The sequence below is a fragment of the Diadema setosum genome, chromosome 1 (genome assembly GCF_964275005.1).
Source record: "Diadema setosum chromosome 1, eeDiaSeto1, whole genome shotgun sequence".
Classification (NCBI taxonomy): Eukaryota; Metazoa; Echinodermata; class Echinoidea; order Diadematoida; family Diadematidae; genus Diadema; species Diadema setosum.
Genome location: NC_092685.1, coordinates 11,772,960 through 11,796,653, shown reverse-complemented (window position 1 = coordinate 11,796,653; position 23,694 = coordinate 11,772,960). Strand labels below are relative to the sequence as shown.

At 40.3% G+C, this 23,694-nt stretch overlaps 3 protein-coding genes across 3 annotated transcripts; all 3 read left to right on the top strand.

Moving 5' to 3' along the window:
- Positions 1–248: 248 nt before the first annotated feature.
- LOC140236901 (delta(14)-sterol reductase TM7SF2-like) lies at positions 249–23,694 on the top strand. Its single transcript, XM_072316839.1, has 12 exons — positions 249–407; positions 2,304–2,573; positions 12,520–12,658; positions 14,762–14,958; positions 15,688–15,742; positions 16,837–17,031; positions 17,666–17,769; positions 18,398–18,520; positions 19,197–19,365; positions 20,440–20,520; positions 21,011–21,133; positions 23,060–23,694. The coding sequence occupies exons 1-12, from the start codon at positions 249–251 to the stop codon at positions 23,218–23,220; spliced, it is 1,776 nt and encodes a 591-aa protein (XP_072172940.1). The 3' UTR covers positions 23,221–23,694.
- LOC140226922 (uncharacterized) lies at positions 3,937–7,568 on the top strand. The gene is made up of 2 exons (XM_072307355.1): positions 3,937–5,477; positions 7,442–7,568. The coding sequence occupies exon 1, from the start codon at positions 4,207–4,209 to the stop codon at positions 5,455–5,457; it is 1,251 nt and encodes a 416-aa protein (XP_072163456.1). The 5' UTR covers positions 3,937–4,206; the 3' UTR covers positions 5,458–5,477; positions 7,442–7,568.
- On the top strand, positions 6,793–8,493 carry LOC140226933 (uncharacterized). The gene has a single exon (XM_072307364.1). The coding sequence runs from the start codon at positions 7,445–7,447 to the stop codon at positions 8,411–8,413; it is 969 nt and encodes a 322-aa protein (XP_072163465.1). The 5' UTR covers positions 6,793–7,444; the 3' UTR covers positions 8,414–8,493.

The following is a 23,694-nucleotide window of genomic DNA, read 5'->3' as shown; positions in this document are numbered from 1 at the left end:
CAAACTTTCACTGATGTGTTGTACTAATATTGCTACATTCTCTCAATCCTTACGTTAATGAAGGTGAACTTGTCCTTTAAGTGGAGCCTTCACTCCCAAAATTACTTCCAATGGCTTGTTTTTCATTTGCATTGACTTTTCAGTCTATTTACACTATGCTGGAATGCATACATAAATCTTGCATTATTCAAACTCCATGTCAATGCAATTCATTTGTGCATTTCTAGGACTGATTCGAAGAAAGTATCATGCCTTCTTCAACATTTGACGTTGGCACTGCCGTCATGGCCAAGTGGCCGGGCAGTAACTTGTGGTTCAAGTCTACCATCCTTGATGTGACTGAGGATGGATACTCTGTCCGATACGAGGATGGCACGGAAGAGGAAATCCCAAGGAAGGATGTGATGGTAAGATGCCAACTGTTTGATAAAGTGTTGAATTCAAGGTTCAAATTTATTTTCATTTCCATAAAATAATAAAGAAGAATGTATTATTTTTTTCAAATACATACATATGCTGATATGCATATATACAAGTGTAGTGTACACATGTAGGTGTTACAAAAATGTTTCCCACTTTTGATCATTAAAAGTTCAAAAACTAAATCAGATAATATGCTGACTTTGACATGAGCAATAGCTGAATAGTGTTCAATTTTTTGGAGGTAATTTGAAAATAACATAAATCAGTTTCACTAAATTCAAAATTTATATTTAAGTTAGGCTTCAGATTTTGCTCTGATTTCAACCCTCTAGGCTCTACAGGTACAAAATTTTGATTTTGCACAGGAGTCAATTGGTGTGTATGGGAGTGTGTGGTTAACACCCTGACAATGGTCCTGAACAATGGCCAGGATTGGAATGCTCTATTACATATTCATGAGAAATTCCACTATCACAGCTAGTCTTTATTCATCCTGAAATGTAGTGTATGAAGCACATGAAAACATGTGCTTATAACTGTATATATATATTTTTTTTTTCATGTGCATGCATTTTACCCTTACCATAAATTCAGACTAGCAGTGCCCAGGGCAATTCATCATGAATTATTAATAAAGCATTCATGTGCCTTTGAGCAAGAGACCAAAATCCTGTACTGCAGAGCTCGGAAAAGGTGGTATTCGTGGTATTCATGTATTAGTATTGTTCAGGGTCATTGTAAGCACACACTCACATACACATCATTGGTTCTTGTGTTAAGTTCAATTTTGTACAGAGGGTTCAAATTTGACCAAAACCTGGAACTTAACTTTAGAATTAATTATGAATTTAATGAAACTGATTCATACTCTAAATCACCTCCAACTAAATTGCACATTATTCAGCTATTACTCATATCAATGACAGTGTTATCTGATGTATAGTTCTTGAACTATTAAGGATCAAAAGTGGGAAATGTTCTTTGTAATACCTAGTACAAGCAAATTAAGGATGGGAATGGAAATGGAAATGGAGGGTCCCACTAAAAAGCAGAACTTTGTATGGTGTTGGACCTTCCGACCTCAGAAAATACATAGAACAGCAAATAAAGAATTAACGAAGCTACAAACCGATATAAAACAAAATCAAATGAACCAATGTCAACTGACATGAAATCAAACTGGGAAGGAGAAAGAAAAGATAAAAGTGTGTCACTTGGAAGAATTGCATTAATTAAAAACCTATTTGTATAGACTGTTCAATGCATGGTGACAGAAAGTGTGGTCTCTTCCATAAGTTGATGGTCTTTGCAGACAGGTGCATAAACATTTGAAATTCTTTGAAGGGACACAAATGTCATGGTCTTAATAATGTGCAGGTGACCATTGTGAATTGGAGGTTGCTTTTCAGAGGCTTATGGAAGGAAAGTGGCTATTTCAATGTTTTTTTAATAGCTTCTCTGTTTGGAGAATTGAAGGCTTGTTACAGCTCATGATCGATGTGAACCATTTGCACCAGAAAATGTGCCAATAACTTTGATTCATTGTTACCACAACCCTTATCAGGCTGGACATTATGTTCCTCTTTTGTGAAAAAGTTATTTTAAGATGCAGACCTCCCAGCCATTCTGAATTTGGATGATAGAATCTGAATTTTGACTATTTCCACGTCTTGTTTCAATACAAGTCTCCTATTTTTCATGATGATTCTGCTACACGCGCCTGTGGGATTTTCCTACTTTTGAACCAAAGCATCCTTATTTTTCAGCCAGATAGGTTGGGAGGTCTGAAGATGTACAAGCAAGTAAAAATACAAGAAAAAAAAAAAGAGAAACAAAAGAGATACAAGAGAATTTTTTCTTCTTCTTTTCCTACATTTCAGGCTGAATCCTACTTTACACGATCGCGATCACGTTCAAGGTCTCGATCACCAGGTAGGAGACGCTCTCGCTCGCCGGCTCGTAAGTCTTCCCCATCTCGGAGCCAAAGGAAGTCGCGCAGCCCGGCACGGAAACCGGCACAAAAGCCAGCCCAAAAGCCAGCCCAAAAGCCAGCAGCGGCCGAGAAGAAGGTAGAGGAAAAGAAGGCAGTCGTAGACACACCGGTGTCGAGGGCACAAGAGAAGCGGACTGAAAGCAAACTCATTACGCGGGTGAGTGTCAGAATACAAGCATCACTACACTGATCACTTTACCAATGCAGCTGTTCTAGAGAAACTCCCACATCAAGGAGTTTGGTAAACTTAAACAGCAATCATGTCCTGACGTACATGTAGTGAGCATTACAGTCTATGTTTGAGTGGCAAAATGAAAGTTAGTTGACATCCCACACACACACATGACACACACACACGCAAATGAAATGAGATCTATAGCTGAAAATTAGCAGCTCAACCTTTTTCAAGCGGTGTAAGAAATTCACTTTTTTTTTCTTTTTTTTTAAAGTAATGAATATTTTTACCTCCAGAAAAGTTATTTTCAAGACAGGAGTACTTACTTTACATAATAACTTTGTATGCTTGTATGCCAAACAGTATGTGAACAACACACACACACACACACACACTCAAAAAAAACAAACAAACATGTAGTAGGAGTAAATTTCATGACAGACAGATATTGAATTATTGAAGATGACAACAGCACACAAACCTTATGCTTCTCAGTTTATATTCAGCTGCAATAAATTGTAAATATGGGGTCATTCATAGATGGGGGAGAAGTGAGTGGGGTCAGTGTAAGTTCAGAGTGGCTCTAATCTAATTTGAGGCAGTGCAACATGCATCAGCATGTATTCTGTGGTGGTATTTCAGCATTCACACACTCTTCTGAGTTGCGAGCAGAAATTCATCTAATGACTTAACCATTCAGGATATCAACTTTCAAGCCCGAATAATGAGAAGAAAGGATGTCATGCGTTTGCCTCATCACTCATTCTGCACACAGAAAGTAAAATTAAAAAAGGCTTTCTTTGTTGCTTGTGGCTCACTAATACATAGATTTATAATTGAATCTGTCAAATATCTGCAAATAAGCAAGTAATCTGAGACTTACAGTTTACACTTTTCATGCCTGAGGAATTGTAACTTCTAATATGAATGCTACTACCCAGAGAGGATGGGGGGGGGGGGGGGTAAAGTGAATGCTGTTTCAAAAATTCTATTTAAAGATAATATAAAGTTTTGGTATTACCTTAAAAGTTTCCCTGAATTTCCTTGTCTTAGTTTGTGTTTCAGGTTAAAGTACCTTTCATATAACTAACACTGTGAGACTTACTCGCCCCAAAGTGCTCTCATGTCTTAGTAATCATGCAATAATGGTTTCGTACCAGAGCCGCCGCCGTACGGCGGCGAGGTCGTACACGTATTGTACGAAATAACTGCGACCAGCAGCGTGCAGCCCCATACGCATACTAAGTAGCTAACTGCGACCAGCAGCCCCATACGCATAGCTAAATGGGGCTTCGCATTGTAGCTTACAGGATCATGACAGATTTTACTTCTGGAGTCTCCGAAAGAGACTACATTGAGAGACCCGCTTTGCGCACGCGCAGTCATATCGCTTTTCTACGCACGAGTATTCGAACGCAGTTCCCTTATCGCAGTCGAAAATTCTGATCTTTTTTCGCATTTCGCGGTACTAACGGTTCTAGAAACCAGCAGTTAGTGGAATTTAGATTCCGCTATCTTCCTATATCGTACAACGATTATTCGGTGCTTAGCAAGGCGGCAAGCACAGCCTTTTCTAGCGGCCTCATTCCACGAAAGTCACGCGGTGGCTACGGTGATGGAGGTACAACAGCCCCAAGAACAGCTGCATCATCCGGCTAAGCCCGGCGCAGTGGCAAACACCAACGTTGTTTGCGAAGAACGTTCCCCTCCGACAGGCAAACAAGTCAAGCCGAAAAAGAAACTAGTTAAGTCGGTCACGGTTTCCGGTACTAACATGGCGGGTAAAGTGCCGCAAGCGAAGCAGGGCCCAAAGACGGCCGAAAAATCCTCGGATGTCGAGGACAGACTATCGAGACTGGAAAGTCTTCTGAGTAAAGTGGTCGACGCGCTGCCCAGTGTAAACTCCACGCCGCCGAAACCGGCATCGCGCCATTTTGTGGCGTACGATGAGGCGCACAGCGCCGGACAGTGTGAAATTCCTATGGAAACTGATTTTCAACAGTGCGGGGAGCCGCACGTGCGTGACACGGGCGAAGCCAACAGAGAAGAAGGCGAATTTGCGTCAGACGCGGCAGACGTGCTAGAAATCCCCGTTCTCGCAGCAAAATTTGCCAAGCCGGGTGATACAGGGCTACCGGTAGACGAGGACTTAGCCAGCTCTACTACTTACCTCATAAGCCACCCTCTAGAAGAAAAAGTGTTGGAAGAGACGGCATCTAAGTATCCAGCCCCGAGCAACTGTGTTTACCTCGCTACACCGAAGGTGAACGGCCCGATCTGGGATAACCTACCGCAACACACACGCAGTAGAGATGCCAAGTTACAGCGTGTGCAGAAGTCGCTGACGAAGGGCCTGAGCGCGCTAATACAGTCCTTCCCATCACCTCGGCTGACCGACACACAGCAGGACGCATTGGCGTTGCTGTGCAATGCCAATTTTGAACTCAATTCGTTGAGGAAAGAACTTATCAAGCCGGACATGGCAGCCACTTACTCTCATCTTTGCAAACCTTCCACTCCCGTCACTAAATTCCTATTCGGGGATGAATTGGGAAAGAGAATGAAAGACCTCAAAGAGGAGCAGAAAGCTGCATCAGGGGTGATGAGAAACCCAATTTCGCGGCCACAGTCTAGTACGTACCACCCGTACAGGGGAGCAGCTTTCTCCAAGCGACAATACAGAAGTGCCGGCTGGACTGCAAGTTCAGCTGCCTCAACACACAGACCAACAGCCGGCGGTAGTAGCAGGCCTTTTTTAGGTCAGCGCCCACAGTGGGGTCACAGCAAGCAGCCACCACCCCGCACAGCGAGCCGCCCCCCACAACAGGCTCCACAGCACAGGCCTCCAATGCAGCGCAAGAAATAACTACCAGCATACCCAAAGAGGTAGGTAGTTTCGATTCACATCATGATCATACCTGCATTCCCCAATGTATTTGTACGTGTGTGCAATGTATTCCAAAGAAAGCTCCAGTGGCAGTCGGAGGTCGAGTGAGGCTTTTTTACAGGCGATGGTGCCAAATAACAGCTGATCCATTTATTTTGGCAGCAATCAGGGGTTACAAAATTGAATTTGAAGAAGCATGTATGCCCCCTAGGAGGGATAAGCCCTTCATTCAATACAAACCAAACCAGCACAATTCAGCTTGTATTGACAGAGAGATCGCAAGCTTACTGACTAAGAATGTTATCGAAGAATGTGGTCATGAAGAAGGAGAATTTCTCTCAAACATTTTCACACGACCCAAGAAAAATGGGGGTGTTCGACTAATACTTGATTTGACAGATTTGAACAAGTGTGTGAGCGTACAACACTTCAAAATGGATAACATTCATACAGCTGCCCTTTTAATCTCCCCAGGAGATTTCCTAGCCTCAGTCGACCTCCGAGATGCTTACTACTCCATTCCAATTGACACTGAACACAGAAAATTCTTGAAATTTCCGTGGCAAGGGAAATTTTACAGGTTCAAAGTCCTACCAAATGGGCTCAGCACAGCGCCCAGACTTTTCACCAAGCTCATGAAACCTGTTTTCGCTACACTGAGAGAAATGGGGCACATAGTATTAGGCTACCTTGATGATACTCTCATTATCGGAGAGTCAATAGAACAAACAAAGGAGGCTGTACGTGCAACCACAAATCTCCTGTCTGAGCTAGGTTTCGTAGTCCATGAGGAGAAATCTATGCTAGAACCCCAACAAGAGCTCACATTCCTAGGGTTTAAGCTGCACACTGGTGATATGACTATCTCCTTGCCAGAAGAGAAAATGCAGGACATTATCACAGTCTGTTCAGACTTGCTTGACAATACTAGACCCACAATCAGGCAGGTGTCACATGTTATCGGGAAGATAATAGCTACTTTCCCTGGAGTCCAACATGGCCCTCTTTTCTACAGATGCTTAGAACGTGACAAAATTGCCGCCCTTAAAGCTAACAAAGGCCATTTTGACAGACCTATGAAGCTGTCATTAGAAGGGAAAGAAGAGCTCAAATGGTGGATTAATCATGTCTTTGAGGAGTGTGCACCAATTAAGCGTAACAGACCTACACTTGAGCTGCGTACAGACGCTAGTGGGTTTGGTTGGGGAGCCACAAATCTGTCCATTGAAACAGGAGGCAGATGGAACGATCTTGAAATGGAAAGAGCTAGAAAGAATGATATCAATTACCTGGAGACTTTGGCAGCCGGGTTTGGACTGAAGTCCTTTTGCTCTTCTTTACATGATGTTCATGTCGTCCTTAGGTCAGACAACACAACAGCAGTTGCTTATTTGAATAACATGGGGGGTATTAAGTCCAAGGACTGTGACAGTGCAGCTAGAGACATCTGGAGGTGGTGCATGGAACGTAATATTTGGGTTACTGCAGCACACCTTCCAGGGAGTGAGAACACTGAGGCAGACAGCAGGTCTAGAAAGTTCAGTGACCGAAATGAATGGATGCTTAACAAGCAAGCCTTTAACAAACTAGTTTCAGTTTTTGGGCTTCCAGACATTGATCTCTTTGCGTCCAGACTAAACAACCAACTTGAGAGATATGTCACTTGGTTGCCAGATCCAAATGCAGAAGCCGTAGATGCATTTACGTTGGATTGGGGAGAATTCAAATTCTATGCCTTTCCCCCATTCTGTCTCATCCCAAGATGTCTTCAAAAAATTAGAACAGATAGAGCTGAAGGCATAATGGTAGTGCCAAATTGGCCCACACAGGCATGGTTTCCTAAGCTGAAAAGGATGTTAAAGGGTGAAGCAGTGCTAATTACAAGGAGTAGGAACCTATTAACGCAACCTGTTACGCATGAACCACATCCCTTGTATGATCGAATTGATCTTCTCTGTTGCAGGTTATGCGGCAGCCCTTCGAAAGGACAGGACTAAAGAAGGAAATTGTGGACATTTTGGCCGCTTCTTGGAGAGCCTCTACCCAGAAGCAATATTGTGTGTACATAAAGAAGTGGAAAGACTTTTGCAAGAGTAAGAAGGAAAGCCATCTTCACTCTAGTGTTCAGTTTGTTTTAGAATTTCTTAGTGAGCTTTTTCATGTAGGAGGTCTTGGATACAATGCACTCAACACAGCAAGAAGTGCGCTCGCATCATTCCTAGTTCTTGAGGATGGTGCCTCTACAGTTGGGAACAACATTTTGATATCAAGATTTATGAAGGGAGTTTTCCATCTCCGAACCCCAAGACCTCGCTATGTAGATACTTGGGATGTAAATATTGTGTTTTGCTATCTCAGAAAGCTGTCACCGGCAAATGCACTGAGCCTACAAGATCTCACCAAAAAGCTATGCATGCTCATGGCTCTCATCTCAACACAGAGAGCACAGTCGTTGCAGCTCCTGAATTTGGACAACATGATACTCAAGGGATCATCAGTTACATTTCATTTCAGCGAGCTACTGAAACAAAATAGGCCTGGAAACGCTGGCTACACACTGAGCATGAGAGCCTACCCTCCAGATCGTCGAGTGTGCGTTGTCAACTACATCAAAGCCTACATACGGAGGACTGAGGAAATTCGAGGCCAAGAGCGTCGGCTCTTTATTAGTTTTCGCAGACCCCATGCGAAAGTTACGTCACAAACCATCTCCAGGTGGATCAAAGATGTTATGACAGCGGCAGGAATCGACACTTCAAAATATAAGGCTCACTCAACAAGAGCAGCTGCGACGTCAGCTGCACACAGAGCAGACTTGCCAGTTTCGTTTATCCTTGAGAAGGCAGGCTGGACGAATGAAAAGACTTTCAGAAAGTACTACAGAAAACCTTTGCTGGATGGGAGCAAGTGTCTTTCAACTGCTCTACTAAAATGACCAGGCAAGGTAAACAATTTACCGTTTTGGTAAATGACAATTCATAGTCATTTCTGTTATATTTCTTACAAATATGGCTACTGGGCTTCAAAATCTCAATGTAGTCTCTTTCGGAGACTCCAGAAGTAAAATAGAAAGATTAAATGAGAACTTACCTGTTTGAAATTTGATCTTTATTTTACGAGGGAGTTGTAGGAAGAGAATACATTCCCTCCTCTCCCTCCCAAAGTTTCAAACGTGAAGCTAAGTTCTCCATAATCTTTCAAATATCCAGCAGCCACATTTGATGCTTCGAAAAATGACTGCGCGTGCGCAAAGCGGGTCTCTCAATGTATTCTCTTCCTACAACTCCCTCGTAAAATAAAGATCAAATTTCAAACAGGTAAGTTCTCATTTAATCTTTCTATTTAGTATCGCAGGTAAATATCAACTTAAAATCCAAAAATTCTTCAATTTGAAGACTTACCAATTAAGTTGAAGTCTTGAAAACAGGCTTCGGGCAACGTTTGGTTCTGCCAATAGTCCCTTTCTGTTCGAATTGATGACTGAATGTGACTCGGTCGAGAGGACCTTGGGAGAGCTACACTGAATTGACGGCCAGCGCATGCGCACACAAACATCTTATCCGTTCGTGGATTTGAAATTTGTTCACATGTGATGTGTGCGTATGCGCTGGCCGTAGTAATCAGTGTATGTCCTCTCGACAGTCACATTCAGTCATCAATTCGAACAGAAAGGGACTATTGGCAGAACCAAACGTTGTCCGAAGCCTGTTTTCAAGACTTCAGCTTAATTGGTAAGTCTTCAAATTGAAGAATTTTTGGATTTTAAGTTGATATTTATCCGCGATACTAAATCTGTCATGATCCTGAATGCTACAATGCAAAGCCCCATTACGCTATGCGTATGGGGCTGCTGGTCGCAGTTAATTGCATGATTACTAAGAAATGAGAGCACTTTGGGGCGAGTAAGTCTCACAGTGTTAGTTATTTGAAAGGTACTTTAACCTGAAACACGGAAATTCAGGGAAACTTTTGAGGTACCAAAACTTTTTATTATCTTTAAAAAAAAGAATGATAGTGAGGTATGAAAAAATGCAGACTTTGTGACCTGTATTTATCATTTTATATGGTTGTTTGTTGGGGGCTTTTTTAGTTTTCAGTTTAACCTGTATTTGTCTCTTTAGCATATTAGGTTCTTTTGCATCATTTGTTGTACAATTTCTTATTTATTTTTTATTTATTTATTTATTTATTTATTTATTTATTTATTTATTTATTCATCTATTTATTTATTCATTATTCATTTGTGTATACCTGTAATTCATTTCACCATCTTTCATGCAATTTCCACAATACATAATCATGGGATTATGGATATAAGAAATCTAGAGTATTAAAATAATTATAGTTGTGTTGGATATAAAAATGAGTTCTGCCTGAATCAAACACTTCAAACCCAAAAGTACTGTGGAATGGACTACAATCCATTCTTTGCTGCTAGTGCCCCCCCCCCTCCCAATGAGAAAAAAAGAGTTACCATCCTCTGAGCATAAGATGACACCAGATTACAGGTCAAAGTACTACATGCTGTAATCACCAGGTAATCGCCCCATGCACTGGAATACCTCATAGGTGAACTAGTCTGAATGACTAAACTGTATGTGGTCATGTCCACACCTATTTGTGCAAACTCTCAACCAAAGAGATGTGATATATTTGGGTTAGCACAACTGAAAAATGCCTCAGATACATATAAGCTTATCCAGTGGATGATACTGTGAATGTCCTCTCTCTAAGTTACAAAAATAAGATATAATACTGCCATTGTCCAATATGCAGTTGCAATAAGGAGTCTGAGTTCTACAGACTACTACAAAGTCACCCTGAGCAATGCTGATTATTCATGTGGACTGCCAGGCCCACTTACCAAATGTAAATTGTGTAAGAATTGCACATGTTACTGCCGTGGCATTCCAATAGCCCCTCCCCTGTTGAAACTGGCAAGGAATTATGACTGGAAATCCACAGAAGCACAATTGGATTGGATAATTATATTGTTTAGACGCTCACATTGATTTGATAGTCTATACAGCCATCAGTTTTACTGCTCTTCACATCTGCAGGCTTATTGTGTGACCATCACATAAGCCCAGATATTTATGTAACAGGTAAGTTCAGATTTCTTACTGGTGGTATGAACATTGTTTGCACATCACCTCTGCTGGTACTGTAATGTTGCCATCTCCTGCCAGAGGATTTTAAAGTTATACGACTATGTTTGTATCCCACCATCAAGGTTGTTCGCAGTCTGCCAATGCCCTTTTTAAGCCCATCTAAAGGTGTGAAAAAGGTAACTTGTGGAGCAGCGAAACTTGGTTTTCTTTAATCTTCATTGAATTTCTTTAATATATACTTAACGCGAGTTGCATTAGTTTGCTGTTACTCTTTGACCCTGTTTTGCCCTTTAACACTCTATCACTCAGAGATCCCAGATATGTACAATACTACAGTGTGCCATATGGTGTCCATACTGCATGGGGGAGGCCTTTTTGCTAACTTAACTCTTTCCATTGTGATCAATTTCAATTCAACATTTTCTGCAATTTACTGCATGCCAGAAGTACATACATGTGATGTTTCTCTCCATAATTTACAAGATTGCCGATTATGCAATTTCTTTCAAATAAAAATCAAATCACATTTAAATGCATATTAACATGATTGTCAAGTCATAAAACATCTTTTAGATATGTTTGAGGTGTTATGTATATCTATGTTAGTTATGTTTATATTTTGGGTGTGTGTCCATTCACTTTGTTTATAATTCACAATTCTCTTGCATGAGACATCTTAAAAATTCAGTTAAATATCATTAGCAGGTGTTGAAATATGAATTACTTGGCAATATGAATATTAGATGTGTATATTGTATGTGACATCACATGCAAATTCATGTCTTAGAAATTAATTTTGAAGCAATTTTTGCAGTGTTGTGATGATTAAGCAGCATTTTGTGGGTCTCAGGCCTAACTGGCCTTGTGTAAAAATTTGATGTGTGAATTTTGATACAAACATTTGATACCATTTGCTTTCACTCATTTAGAATTCACTTAAAACTGACAATAGATGTGTTGAAATGAAAGTATATTTATCAGGCCTTAATCTTAGTTTTCTGAAATGCACAAGCTGATCCACTTTGTTGCATGCGGAATACTGTATACTTTGATGATAACTTCAAAGGATTTTGGCTAACCTTTATAGTAAGGGAAAGAAATCAAACTCAGAAGCACTACTTCCAGGTTAGTTTAAACTTCACTTGTAAGATGAGACACTGAGTGTGTATTAGGGACTTTTATGAAATTCCATGCAGTACAATAAAATTGTACAGCATGGATTGCCGTGGCTTGCAGTTCACCACCTTTTTTGTTGTTGTTGACTAACATTTTCCACATATTTTAAAGAATCAGAGATTATCACCTAATTTCAGTGTGCAAATGTGTTTTCTTGTTAATAAAGAGTGAAGGGAAACTTGCAGAGTCATATATTGAGTGTTCCCTTGAGTTGTAGTCCTACAATCACATGGATTACCCTTTGCGGTGTCATGTCCCATTTATGTCAAGGATCCATTATTTTCTTTTTGCAGATTATGTGATAGTATAGACTATAGCCTTGTAATGTGTTTGTACTTTTTAGCAGACTGCAGGGACAAATATTGGGGAGCCGGAGGGGGTTGGGGGAATATAGCATACTACAATGTAAGTGCTTGAAGCTGCCATGATGTCACGCTTTGTTTGACACATACAATGCATATATACAGCCTCCACCCCTCCAATACCAGACAATTGTTACTGTGCTTCCCAGTTTGAATGCCCTTTGAGGCAACTATTCCATTTACTTATCAGACAAATCTGGCTCTTGCACATTGGGATTATTCCACCGCTGGTAAGTCATATTAAAGTGTGCATATGAAAAAGGCATACCCATAAAAGCCTGCTTTTGCATAGAAATTTTGAGATAACATTTCAGCATACCTGCTGGTGATATATTACGGAAGGCAGTGTCTTCGTCTCTGATACACTGTTTTCCTGCATTGCCTCAATCCAGACTGTGACAAAAACTGAGCACCACACCTACACAACCAGGGCACAGACGAGATCCGGGAAGCAGATTCTTGAACCTGTAATGGAGATGAAGTCAGGCAGAGTTCCGAAGACAACGCACTATGAATTTGGAGGGCCTATCGGTAAGTCAAGATCCTATCCTCAAGTATGGGTGGAAGGTCCATGACCATCAACATTTCTTATCACCTGATTTTAATATTGTGTTTTCAGACAGTAGCAGTGTGTAGCTTGGGATGTAGGTAGGAAAGGCAACTCATCACCAGATGCAGAGCAGTTGCATTTGCTCAGAGCAGCCAAAAATTGTTGGGCCACCAAATTTCTAAAAATGATCTTCTGGTGCCCAGATTGGGCAACCAGGATATTAACTGATTAATGTCGTTCCTTTTAAACAGGCCACAAGAATTTGAAATTTAAAGATATCAGTGACTCCAACAGGCCACCAGAGAAATAAGTTTGTGTTTAGCCCTGCAATTAGGTAACCTTGCAAAATAATGATCACGCAGGCAAGGGCTCAACATTAGCAGCTTGGTCAAGTGGCCTGGGGCCACTAAAAATTGGTGTCGGACCACCAAATTTATCTCTTGGTGACCTGATTAGGCAACCAAGATTCAAAATGGATTGTTACATTTGCTTTTGTTTCGATCCACTACATATCATATTCAGAACACCAATATTTCACATTTAAAGATTTTAAACTTAAAAAAAAAAAAAAAAAAATGTTAGTGCCGAGCCCTAGATCATGTACAGTCAAACCTGTCTGTAGCGGCCACCCAAGGGAGACGGAAAAAGTGGCCATTATAGACAGGTGGCCACTATAGACAGGTAATCCAACTTTGTGTGCATTGCTTACATGTACATGTATCATCGTTGAATCCTTACATGCACATGTATGTGTGTACGTATGCACACACCGTGTGTTTCATGCATTAACCCTAACTAGGCCGGGGGGGTGCCTCAGAGGCCCCCTCCCCCCCCCTCGACGTTCCGCGCGATGTATCGCTAACGTGATAAGCTATCGCCGCGGCGTTTCATGACTTTTTTCTGCCGAGTCTCCCGCATCTTTTGACACCAAATTTGCGATGCCCGGGCATGCGGTTCCGAAGTTTCGCATAAATATGTACATGCATGTCAGACCAAAAATTGCTCAAAAACGTGAATTTGTGTACAATTTCAATGGAAACTGTGCTTACAGTCAAATTTCATAAAAGCATGATTATTTTGGGGTTTTACTAATTAAAATCAACTAATAACATATTTTCTTGTTCGAAACAATGTCACGGACAAGTTTCATCGAAAAATATAATGAAAAACATAAAGTCGAAAAAACAAAGAAATACATAAGAAATTCAAAAAAACAATAAAATACTTAAGAAATTTTTTGGTATGGCTCAACTTTTTCTCTTATATTTGCTTAGGACACTAAAAAGAATATTTACAAAAAAAAATGTGCCCATTTCGAGCTTTTTTTAGTGATTTATACCAAATTGTCTGATTTCATGCATCATTATGCATAAATTAGCATAATTTAGCATAAATGACAATTTTTGTAAAAAAATCTAACTTCATAGTAATTTAGATTACATCATAGGCAATGTGTGTGCCAATTTTCGTCGCGATCGCGCGGTCGACGGCCGAGATCTGGAGGGGGGGGGGGCCTGGGAGGCCCCCCCCCCCTCCGGCTCTATGATCTACCTAAATAGCCTGGCCTAGTTAGGGTTAAACCATGCCGGTGTATATGAAATTGTTGCACAGAAGTATGTGTATTGTCGTGAAGAAAGCTTAACACTAGTGCATTATTATGACTGAATGAAGGATGAATGCAGCTGTGGCGATCACTGAACGTTGCCCGCACGGCTACGAAGCAGAAAACACGCTGAATTTCGGCTCGACTATGGCTCCATTGGGTTTTTGGCCGCTATAGACAGGTTAAAATCTACCACGGGAAACAAAATTTGTGGCCGCTGGCCGCGTTAGACAGGTGGTCGCTATACACAGGGTCTTTAACAGGGCTTTTCTCTCGGGGGATTTTTCAGTGGCCGCTATAGACAGGTGGTCGCTATAGACAGGTGGCCGCTAAGGCAGGTTTGACTGTACTGAAATAATTGGTACCTCGTCTTGAACAGCATGGAAAAAGTCTGCAGCACTTGTAATGCCACCTGTGTGTTGTGTCCTGATTGACTGATACAATTTCCTCTCCTTCCACCATTCTCCCTCTCTTCATCCAGGCACATTCCTGATGATTTTTGGCCTGCCCTTTGTGGTCTACTACCTGTACTTCACCTGCCTACCGTCCGCCTGTCAGCTGACCCACAAGCCTCCCTTCTCCCTCAACTGGAAGGACTACTATGACCAGGATGCCTACCTGCTCTACCTCGGCTGGTTCCTCTTCCAGGCCATCTTGGCCCTGATTCCCATCGGCAAGGTAATGGTGGCTGAGATCGGTCATCTCATAATGTGGCGCAGTAACACTTTACAAAACTAATCATAGTTTTACTATCCAGTTTTTGCTTTGCTTAGTTTGGGCAGTGTGACCACAAATTTGAGAAGTTACCAGTAAATCTTCCTGTGAAACTGAATGTGTGTGTACTTGGGGAGTTTCTCACTTCAAGCAAAACTATGTATAGTTTTGTGCTGTGTGACAGTGCACTGCTGAAACTGGACAGAAGTTTGCGAGGGCATAATAGATCGTTGTGTACGAACATTGTGCATTCTTTTGTACGCTGTTGCGCGTTTGCATTTTTTCCCTGCAAAAGGCCAAAAGTATAGGTAATTTCCTATAACTGACACAAAGCGTAGTTTTGCCTGTAGTATGACGGCATGCTCAAACTTATGGAAGTTACTGGAAAGCAAACTACACATAGTTTCATGTATTGTGACTGCGGCTATAGAGGAGGTTTGCATGTATCCAGAGTAAAAAAAAAGGAGTGTGCATGTAATGGCTTTAAAAACTTCAGCAATATTGTTTTGTTCCATATCTACCAGTTGTAGCTAGCACTTTTATATGGTCGTTTGTTAATTGTAGTGAAAGCTGGAGGTTGCAAAACCTTTAGATTTGCCAATTGACAAATTGACTTTAGGAATCATATCTGACACATTTTGCTCTGTGTGTTTTTTAATGCATATCTTACTTTGTTTTATTGATACCCCACAGGTGGTGCAGGGACAGCCTCTCCGGTCTGGGAGGAGACTAAGCTACAGAACCAATGGTAATCCATTGTGTGCTCTCAGTTATTTGAAGGATGAAACCAAATTTTCATGCCATGAAATTATCAAGTTTTATGCACTTATTTTCTTTTTGGAAAGCCTCCTTTTGTAATGAGGTTAATCTGAAAAATCACATTTCAAATTATCAGGGAAGAAGAAGTAGGAAATGCTGGATAAGGAAACTTTTTGTAGAAGGACTCAAAATGGTGTGAAGGGTCAACCTAGTCAATCTGTAGCTTTTTATGTTTTCTGAAAGAGCAATTATACATAATTGTGAAGTGTGGGATCTTGAAACAAGTGGGAAATTGTTTTGTTTTGGTTTTGTATTGTTTTTTGGCTTGTTTGTTTTTTTGCAGCCTTTCTAGAAGAGTTTTTTTTTTGTTGAATAGTGTGATGAGGTGTGTCTTTGGGGCCCCTTTTCATTTCTTAGAAAACCTTTATACACTTCACTTTCAACTCTAATGATTTTTGGAAAGATAATGCCGCTGCTGTGAAAGTTTGTATTAGTCATGAATAGAGAGTGCCTCTCAAGCATGCAAAATTTTAGCTCAATCGTATAATCCCTTCATTGCGGTTGCAACACAGTTTTACATCATATTTTTTGCCCCATTCGTTGCGCAGAGCACAGTTTGGTGAGATCAAGCATTTGAATAGTAGACCCTGGACTTCAAGGCCTCTTTTCTCGGCAAACACTTTTCCAGAGTGTATACATTCTGTCCATTATTTAGATAGGTTTGGAAAGTGTAATTGTATTGAGTTACTTATCATTTTAAAGCTTAGAGTCTGCTCTTTGAGAATCTGCCCTAAAGTGAAAATCCATGTCTTTGCGACTTTATGTTGGCTTTGTGATGCAGGATCACATAGTAAATAAAAAAACACGCTTTCATAGTATGATACCATGAAAGCGTTGTTTTTTGTTTTTTTAATGTTTACAAAAAGAAATAAATCCTGTTCATCACTTGATCTAGCAAAGATGATCCTCTCAAACAAAACAAAACAAAAAATTACATTTCCTTGAAGCTTCTCACTCTAAACTTTTCATATCACAAGTGAAAAGTATACTAAATGTTTCTCTTTCTGCCACCCCCAAAAACAGGTTTGTTTGCCCTGGTGGTGACCTTTGCCTCATTTGGCGCCATGGTGTACTACAAGTGTGGGGTGGTGTTCATCGTCGACAAGTTCCTGCCACTGATGACAGCAGCCGTCCTCTTCTCCTTCCTCTTCAGTCTCGTCCTCTACATCAAGGCACGGAGGGCGCCAAACACGGCCCTGGCGCCAGGGGGAAATTCTGGTGGGTGCCTTTGGAAGTACATTGTACCAGCTTTTAGCCACTGGCTATACTCATCCCCCTCCCATCCTCTCCAAATCCCCCACATTTGAAAGAAAAAGAATCTATAAAGAAGGAAAACAAAAATGATGAGGATAAGAAAATTTTATGTACATTCATGACTGAGATCGAATGGTATTCGTGATGTGAGGCATTAACATTGACTGGTCACAAGTGGTGATATTGGTCTGGGTTGAGATTACACATGGATTACACATCATGGATGGATTCACATCCATATGCACAAGACAAAAAATAAAAGTTTGGCAGTATATGTGACAAAGTCACACCTAGCAGAAGGAGTTGTGATGAGTTTGCACTATGCTTGTTATTAAAAGCAAGAGCTTGTGATGTCTTTGCTTGAAGACAGTAAACAGTGATTTAAAAATATTTTTTTCTGAGTTATCTTTTTATAGGTACTAACACCTTTATAGGTCTGTCAGATTTGTGACAATACGCAGGTCTTGCGAATTCTGTGAAATAGATTGACATTTGGCCGGTGTAACAGTGATATGAATGTTGCAAAGTACTGATGTTATATGTACACTTGGAACTTCAGCCTGAGACCTTGCTCTTGTAACAATTGTCACATTGACAGGTAATGTCATCTATGACTTCTTCATCGGCCATGAGTTGAACCCTCGCGTTGGTAGCTTGGACCTGAAGTATTTCTGTGAGCTGCGTCCAGGACTCTTCCTTTGGGTGAGTAGTCATTACCTTGATGCCAGCACAATCATTAAACTTCTTTCTTTTGTGAAGTAGTGACAAAATCTGCTGACCAAAAAAACAGCAAAAGAAACACACTTCAAACTCACTGAATTATTCCTGAATTTTAGAGTTTCTGTGCTTTGGCACTACCATCTAATGAGAGTCCAGAACACTCAGATTAAGCAGTGTTGTATGGCTTTCCTAGAACTTTGTCACATTGTTTTTGAAAATTCATATATTTCATCTTGTTAGTTGTTTTATTCAAATTTGAGACTCTTTGATATAAAATATGCAACCAAATAAAAAAAGCACCGCATTTGTAATACAACTAGTTAAAAAGTCACCCACCGCAGCAAGCTGTTATAGTATCGAAATGCACTACATGCACATAGCTTATTTACGTGTATTCACATCATAATTCACCCCAACATACTCAGTTCATAGGGTACAAATCTTTTCTATCTAAGTGGCGTAAGAGTCCATAGAACCTTTTCTGTCTTGCAATGCACTGGGCCAAACATACCTCAATGAATCCACATCTGTTAGCTTTCCTGCCGCATTGAGGAACAGAAGGATTTACAGCTTGAATGTATGTTTCATGTATCTCCTCCCATACCTGTAGGCCCTCATCAACTTTGCATGCCTGGTCAAAGTGTGGACAGACTTCCCAGACAACGCCCCCTGGAACCTCATCCTCATCTGCATCTTCCAGTTCGTCTATGTCTTTGATGCCCTGCTCTATGAGGTAACTTCATCTTGCGTCACTGTTTATAACAAGATGGCAGCCAGTGTGTTTAAAAAAGAATTGAAATGGTCAAAGAAGTTAGTTTCTGCAAAGTCAGGTTTACCAGAGTATTTTGTTTGTTTGTCTTTTTATTTGTTTTTTATTTTATGAGGAGATCAGCAGGATACCAGATTTTTACATAGTAGCTTGATGTCAGTCAAGATACAATGCTGTACACTGGCACTGGTCTGACGGTCCAGGACCAGTGAAAATCACTGTCGGACCAGTAGCTTTTTTTAGGAATAGACCTGTGGTGAATGGAAAAGCTGGGTACCTACTGGTTCTACCGGTCTGTCGAACTGGTAGAAAAAAATTGGTTAGTGTGCAGCACTGCAATATATGAGGAGATGCAAATGTATCCTGTGTCATAAAGTTCACAATATGTTATGTAGCACATAGATTTGTTTGTGTTCCGAATTGCATGTAGACCCTATGTAATGCGTTAACAAACAAGCTTGTGAAATTCAGTCATTCTGCATGTAGCTTTTTTGTGTTCTTGTGTTTATTTGGTTTTACTTTTTGTGCTTGTATGCGCTTTTTTTGTATTCCTTAGTTTTTTTGAAATGTTCATTGTTTTGTGATTTTTAAAACATGATCATTACCATCCTAATGCCTATCCCTGCTTTGTTCTTCACAGTCTGCCATCCTGACGACCATGGACATCATCCAGGATGGTTTTGGCTTCATGCTGGTCTTTGGTGACCTGGCCTGGGTGCCTTTCACCTACTCCTTGCAGGCACGCTACCTTGTGGACCACGAACCTGGCTTCGACCAGCGCTGCCTCATTCCAGTCGCCATGCTCTTCTGTAAGTCTTGCCTCACATCATTCACTCCCGCCGCAGCAGTCATCCATACTGTATAGGCGGTTTATTTCGCAGGTCGGCTAAATGATATTCATGAAATTTACAACTGCCCAAAATGCATCCTCCTGAAACACACAAGTGCGCTGTACGTCTTCCCCAGGGTGGGAAATCACCCAAAAAAAAAACACCAATTACCGTAAAACCAGGAATTTTCGCGAATTGGAGCCAACAGCCTTTTCAAAGTATGAAATTTTTGAGATTGCCACAGGCACTTAATGAATATAGTGTAGACAAGAACTTTTGTGTGCATTTTAATTTTGCGAATCTTGGCTCTCGTGAAATTGAAATGCAAGTGAAAATCTCTGGGTTTATACAGTATCCTGAGAAATGGTACTTATTTCTCATTCCATCAATGTTTGTTTTAAAAATCCTCACCTGAGATGAAGGCTCAAGTGAGCTTTTTAGTATCATTAATCAGTTAAGGAATAGGTACTGTAAACACAGATTTTCATAGTAAATCAATTTTTGTGTATTTACTTTTGGTTAGCACGAATTCAATAACTCATTAAAACATCTTCACAATTTTCTCTGCACTTTTTGAACAGGTTGAATTGTGTACTTTATCAGTGAGTCCTCCCTGGCTGGTACGAGTGTGTGTGCATTTGCCCTGATAGTATTCATTTTGAGCATGTGCGTGTGTGCTGTAGTTTTGTGCAGGCCAGACATTTGAATGGACTGCGCAGCAAATCCAAGTTCCATGCAGGGAAATGTTCAATCTAATTCTGTCAAAAACGTACAAGTTCGCAATAACATATCGCGAATCCAAGAACCTGTGCACCTGTTTTCAATCCGCTCAGCACAAAAAAAAAAAAAAAAAAAAAAAAAAAAAAAAAAAATCATCATCATCATCATCATCATTTGAAAATACTGATTTTTACAGTAATAGGTAATGCAATGCAAACAGCAAGAAACTTGTTAGAAAGTATTCTATATTCCATATGTTTCTGTGTATGTGCTATGGCATGTATCTTCATATCGTATTACAATATATCCTCTTCCACTTGTTTTCTCCTGCAGCCCTAGGATACTGCATCTTCCGTATGGCCAACAGCCAGAAGAATTCCTTCAGGGAGAACCCACATGGCAAGACTGTCTCTCGTAAGTTGCATATCTTCTGCATGGTCTTAAACATTAAAAAAAAATAATAATAATAAAATAAAAACAAAAAATTGAGGAAGAAGTAAGCAAACTTGCTGTTTCTTATAAATCACAGCATTGTGTAATTCAGTTCTTTATTCTTGACCATGACAAAATCAAAAGCATTTCATGCATCAGAGAAAAAGACAGGCAGAGCCACAAAATACAAAAGTGTCAGTATTTTGAGTGGTTGAATGACTTGAGATGTTATATGACAACTGAGACTTGATGGGAAGTATACAGTTTGGCCATTCACTCTACCAGAAGAAAGGTTGAATTATTTGCTAGTTTGCATATACTTGGAATAACAGATATTCTTCCAGTTAGATTATGGTCATCCATGACATTTGTTCATTTATTCACGCATTTTTGTCTATGCTGTTGTTTATCAAGATGATGGTTCATTCATATCTTGTTTCATTGTCTTTTTATTTTGCCTGCAATTGGACAGATCTGGTGACCATTCCAACAGACACTGGTAGGAGGTTGCTCATCTCTGGCTGGTGGGGATTCGTCCGCAAACCAAACTACCTCGGTGACCTTCTCATGGCATTGTCATGGTCACTGTGCACAGGTGTGTGTCTACATACTTCCTCAACTTCCACGTTGTACTTGTGTAAAAGTTAACGTAATGGTCATAAAAGACTGCATAGTTGTGGATGTGTCCTGCAACATTGGTGAGGTATCGCTCAGTGCTCATTTCACACATGTAGGCACAAATTTTCAGGAAGGTTACCAGACAGGATAGTGAAATGAAGTGAGGAGAGGAGTTCTTCATTTGCTGTTGTCACAGTAGTGCCTGTGCGAAGCTCATTGTACAGACAACCCCCGTTATGGCGTAGTCCTTGGGACCGGCAGTTTTCTTTTGTCATATCAAAATTTTGTTATAACTGAACAAATCAGCAATAAAAATCATAGAGCAGATAATGTTGGGGCCTGAATTTTTATGCCTCCGCCACGAAGTGGTGCCGGAGGCATTATGTTTTCGGGTTGTCCGTCCGTCTGTCCGTCCTTCCGTCCGTCCGTAATGAATTTTGTGGACAAGGTAACTATCAAAACCTGTTGAGGTATCCTTATGAAACTTGGCATGTATGTATATTAGGGGGTGAAGTTGTGCCTATCAACTTTTGGGTGCACGTGCTCAAGGTCAAAGGTCAAAAGGTCAAGGTCAAATACATAAAATTTCACTATTTCCACCATATCTATTGAATGCCTGAAGATATTTTCTTGAAACTTTGTGTATACATGTATTACCCAATTAAGATTCTCTGGTGAAAGTTTGTGTCATGAGGTCAAAGGTCAAAGGTCAAAAGGTCAGGGTCAAATACATGAAATTTCACTATTTTCGCCATATCTATTGAATGCCTGAAGATATTTTCTTGAAACTTAGTGTATACATGTATTACCCAATTAAGATTCTCTGGTGAAAGTTTGAGTCATGGGGTCAAAGGTCATAAGGTCAAGTAAAAATATCAAAACTTCTTTTTTTTCTCCGTGCCTTGGAAAATTGTTCAAGGTATCTTCATGGAACATAGTATATACATGTACTGACTGGAAGTGATTATCTAGAGAATGTAGGGTTCATGGGGTCAAAGGTCAGGGGTCAAAGGTCAAGTGCAACACTTCAAAATTTTACTATTTCCCTCATATTTATGCAATGCCAGCAGGGTTATTATTTTTTTACACTTGGTGTATGCATGTGTAACCTAATAGAAATTCTCTGGAAAGTTTTTTTTTTTTCTTCTTTTTTTTGCCTCAAAGGTCAAAAGGTCAAAGATCAAGTGAAAGTGCTGAACTAACTTTTTCCTCCATATCTCGAAGTGGCTCAAGTTATCTTGAAGCTTAGTACATATTATGCATGTTCTACCTGAAAGTGATTATCTTATGAATTTTAGGAAATGGTAACAATTTACTATTCAATTCAGAAATTGCACTTTTTCTCCACACCTGTACCTTGAAAATTACTCAATGCCTAAATGTATGAATGGGTCAAAGTCAAGTTAAAGTCCTTAAATCCCTAGATACATGCTCTCCTATTCATCCAATTAATTCATCCAAATCCTAGGTCAAGGAAGGTGAACATTCAACACATTTGTGACAAACTTGTCATTTCAATATTTTGCCAATTTTGTGAAAATGTAATCACACATTGTCCACATGTACTATCTAGACCTATTGGGAAAATCATGCATTATGGCGGAGGCATACCAGTCGCCAAAGCGACATTTCTAGTTTCCTGATTGTAACCAGAATTTTGTTATAAACATGTTTGTTATAATTGTATTCATCGTAACGGGAGTACACTGTAATCAGTTCAAATCAGTTCAAAAAGTGTGGGAAAAAAAAAAACCCAAAAAACAAAAAACATGAGGGAAACTCGTAAAGCAGATGTGCTTTACCATGAAAAATCTTATGGGGTCAACAGTTGTTGAGTAGTCTCAGCAAGACCACAGATCTTTGCAAAGGGTGAATCATTGTTCGCCTTTTCTTCCCCGTCCAGGATTCGGAAGCGTCGTGCCGTACTTCTACCCAATCTACTTCTTCATCCTCCTCGTGCATCGCGAGCGGAGGGATGACGCCGCCTGCCGGCAAAAGTACGGAGGGGCCTGGGACAAGTACTGCAGCACTGTCAAGTACAGGATCATCCCGTACATCTACTAGGAAGCAGTAGGAGGAACTCAGTCCCAACCCACACTTATTTCGTGTACCTTCCATCTCGGAGATGATTGAGTGCATTCAGTGTGTGAGATTGGAGTGGCCAATCTGTTTTAAGAATGCACAAGGGGGTAGTGCAGGCCAGCTGTATGTACTCATCTTAATTGCAGGAGATCGCAGTGGTACATTTTTATTTTAAGTTTGCAAGCTGTCATCATGAGACTCTTGAAGGGAAAAGAGAGACAAAAAACCATACAAGAATGCTAAAAATTATTTCCACTCTGTTTCCACAAAATCACATCGATGTCATCGGAATTCGCTTGGATTTTTGCTTATGACACATTGTATGACTGGCATTACACACACCAAGCAAAGAATATCTTTCCCCATTTGTGCAAATGAACTTTTTTTTTTTTTGTATTTAAGTTATACATTTTAAAAATTGTTTTGAGCACGTTTCAATGCCTTTCATGTGTCTAT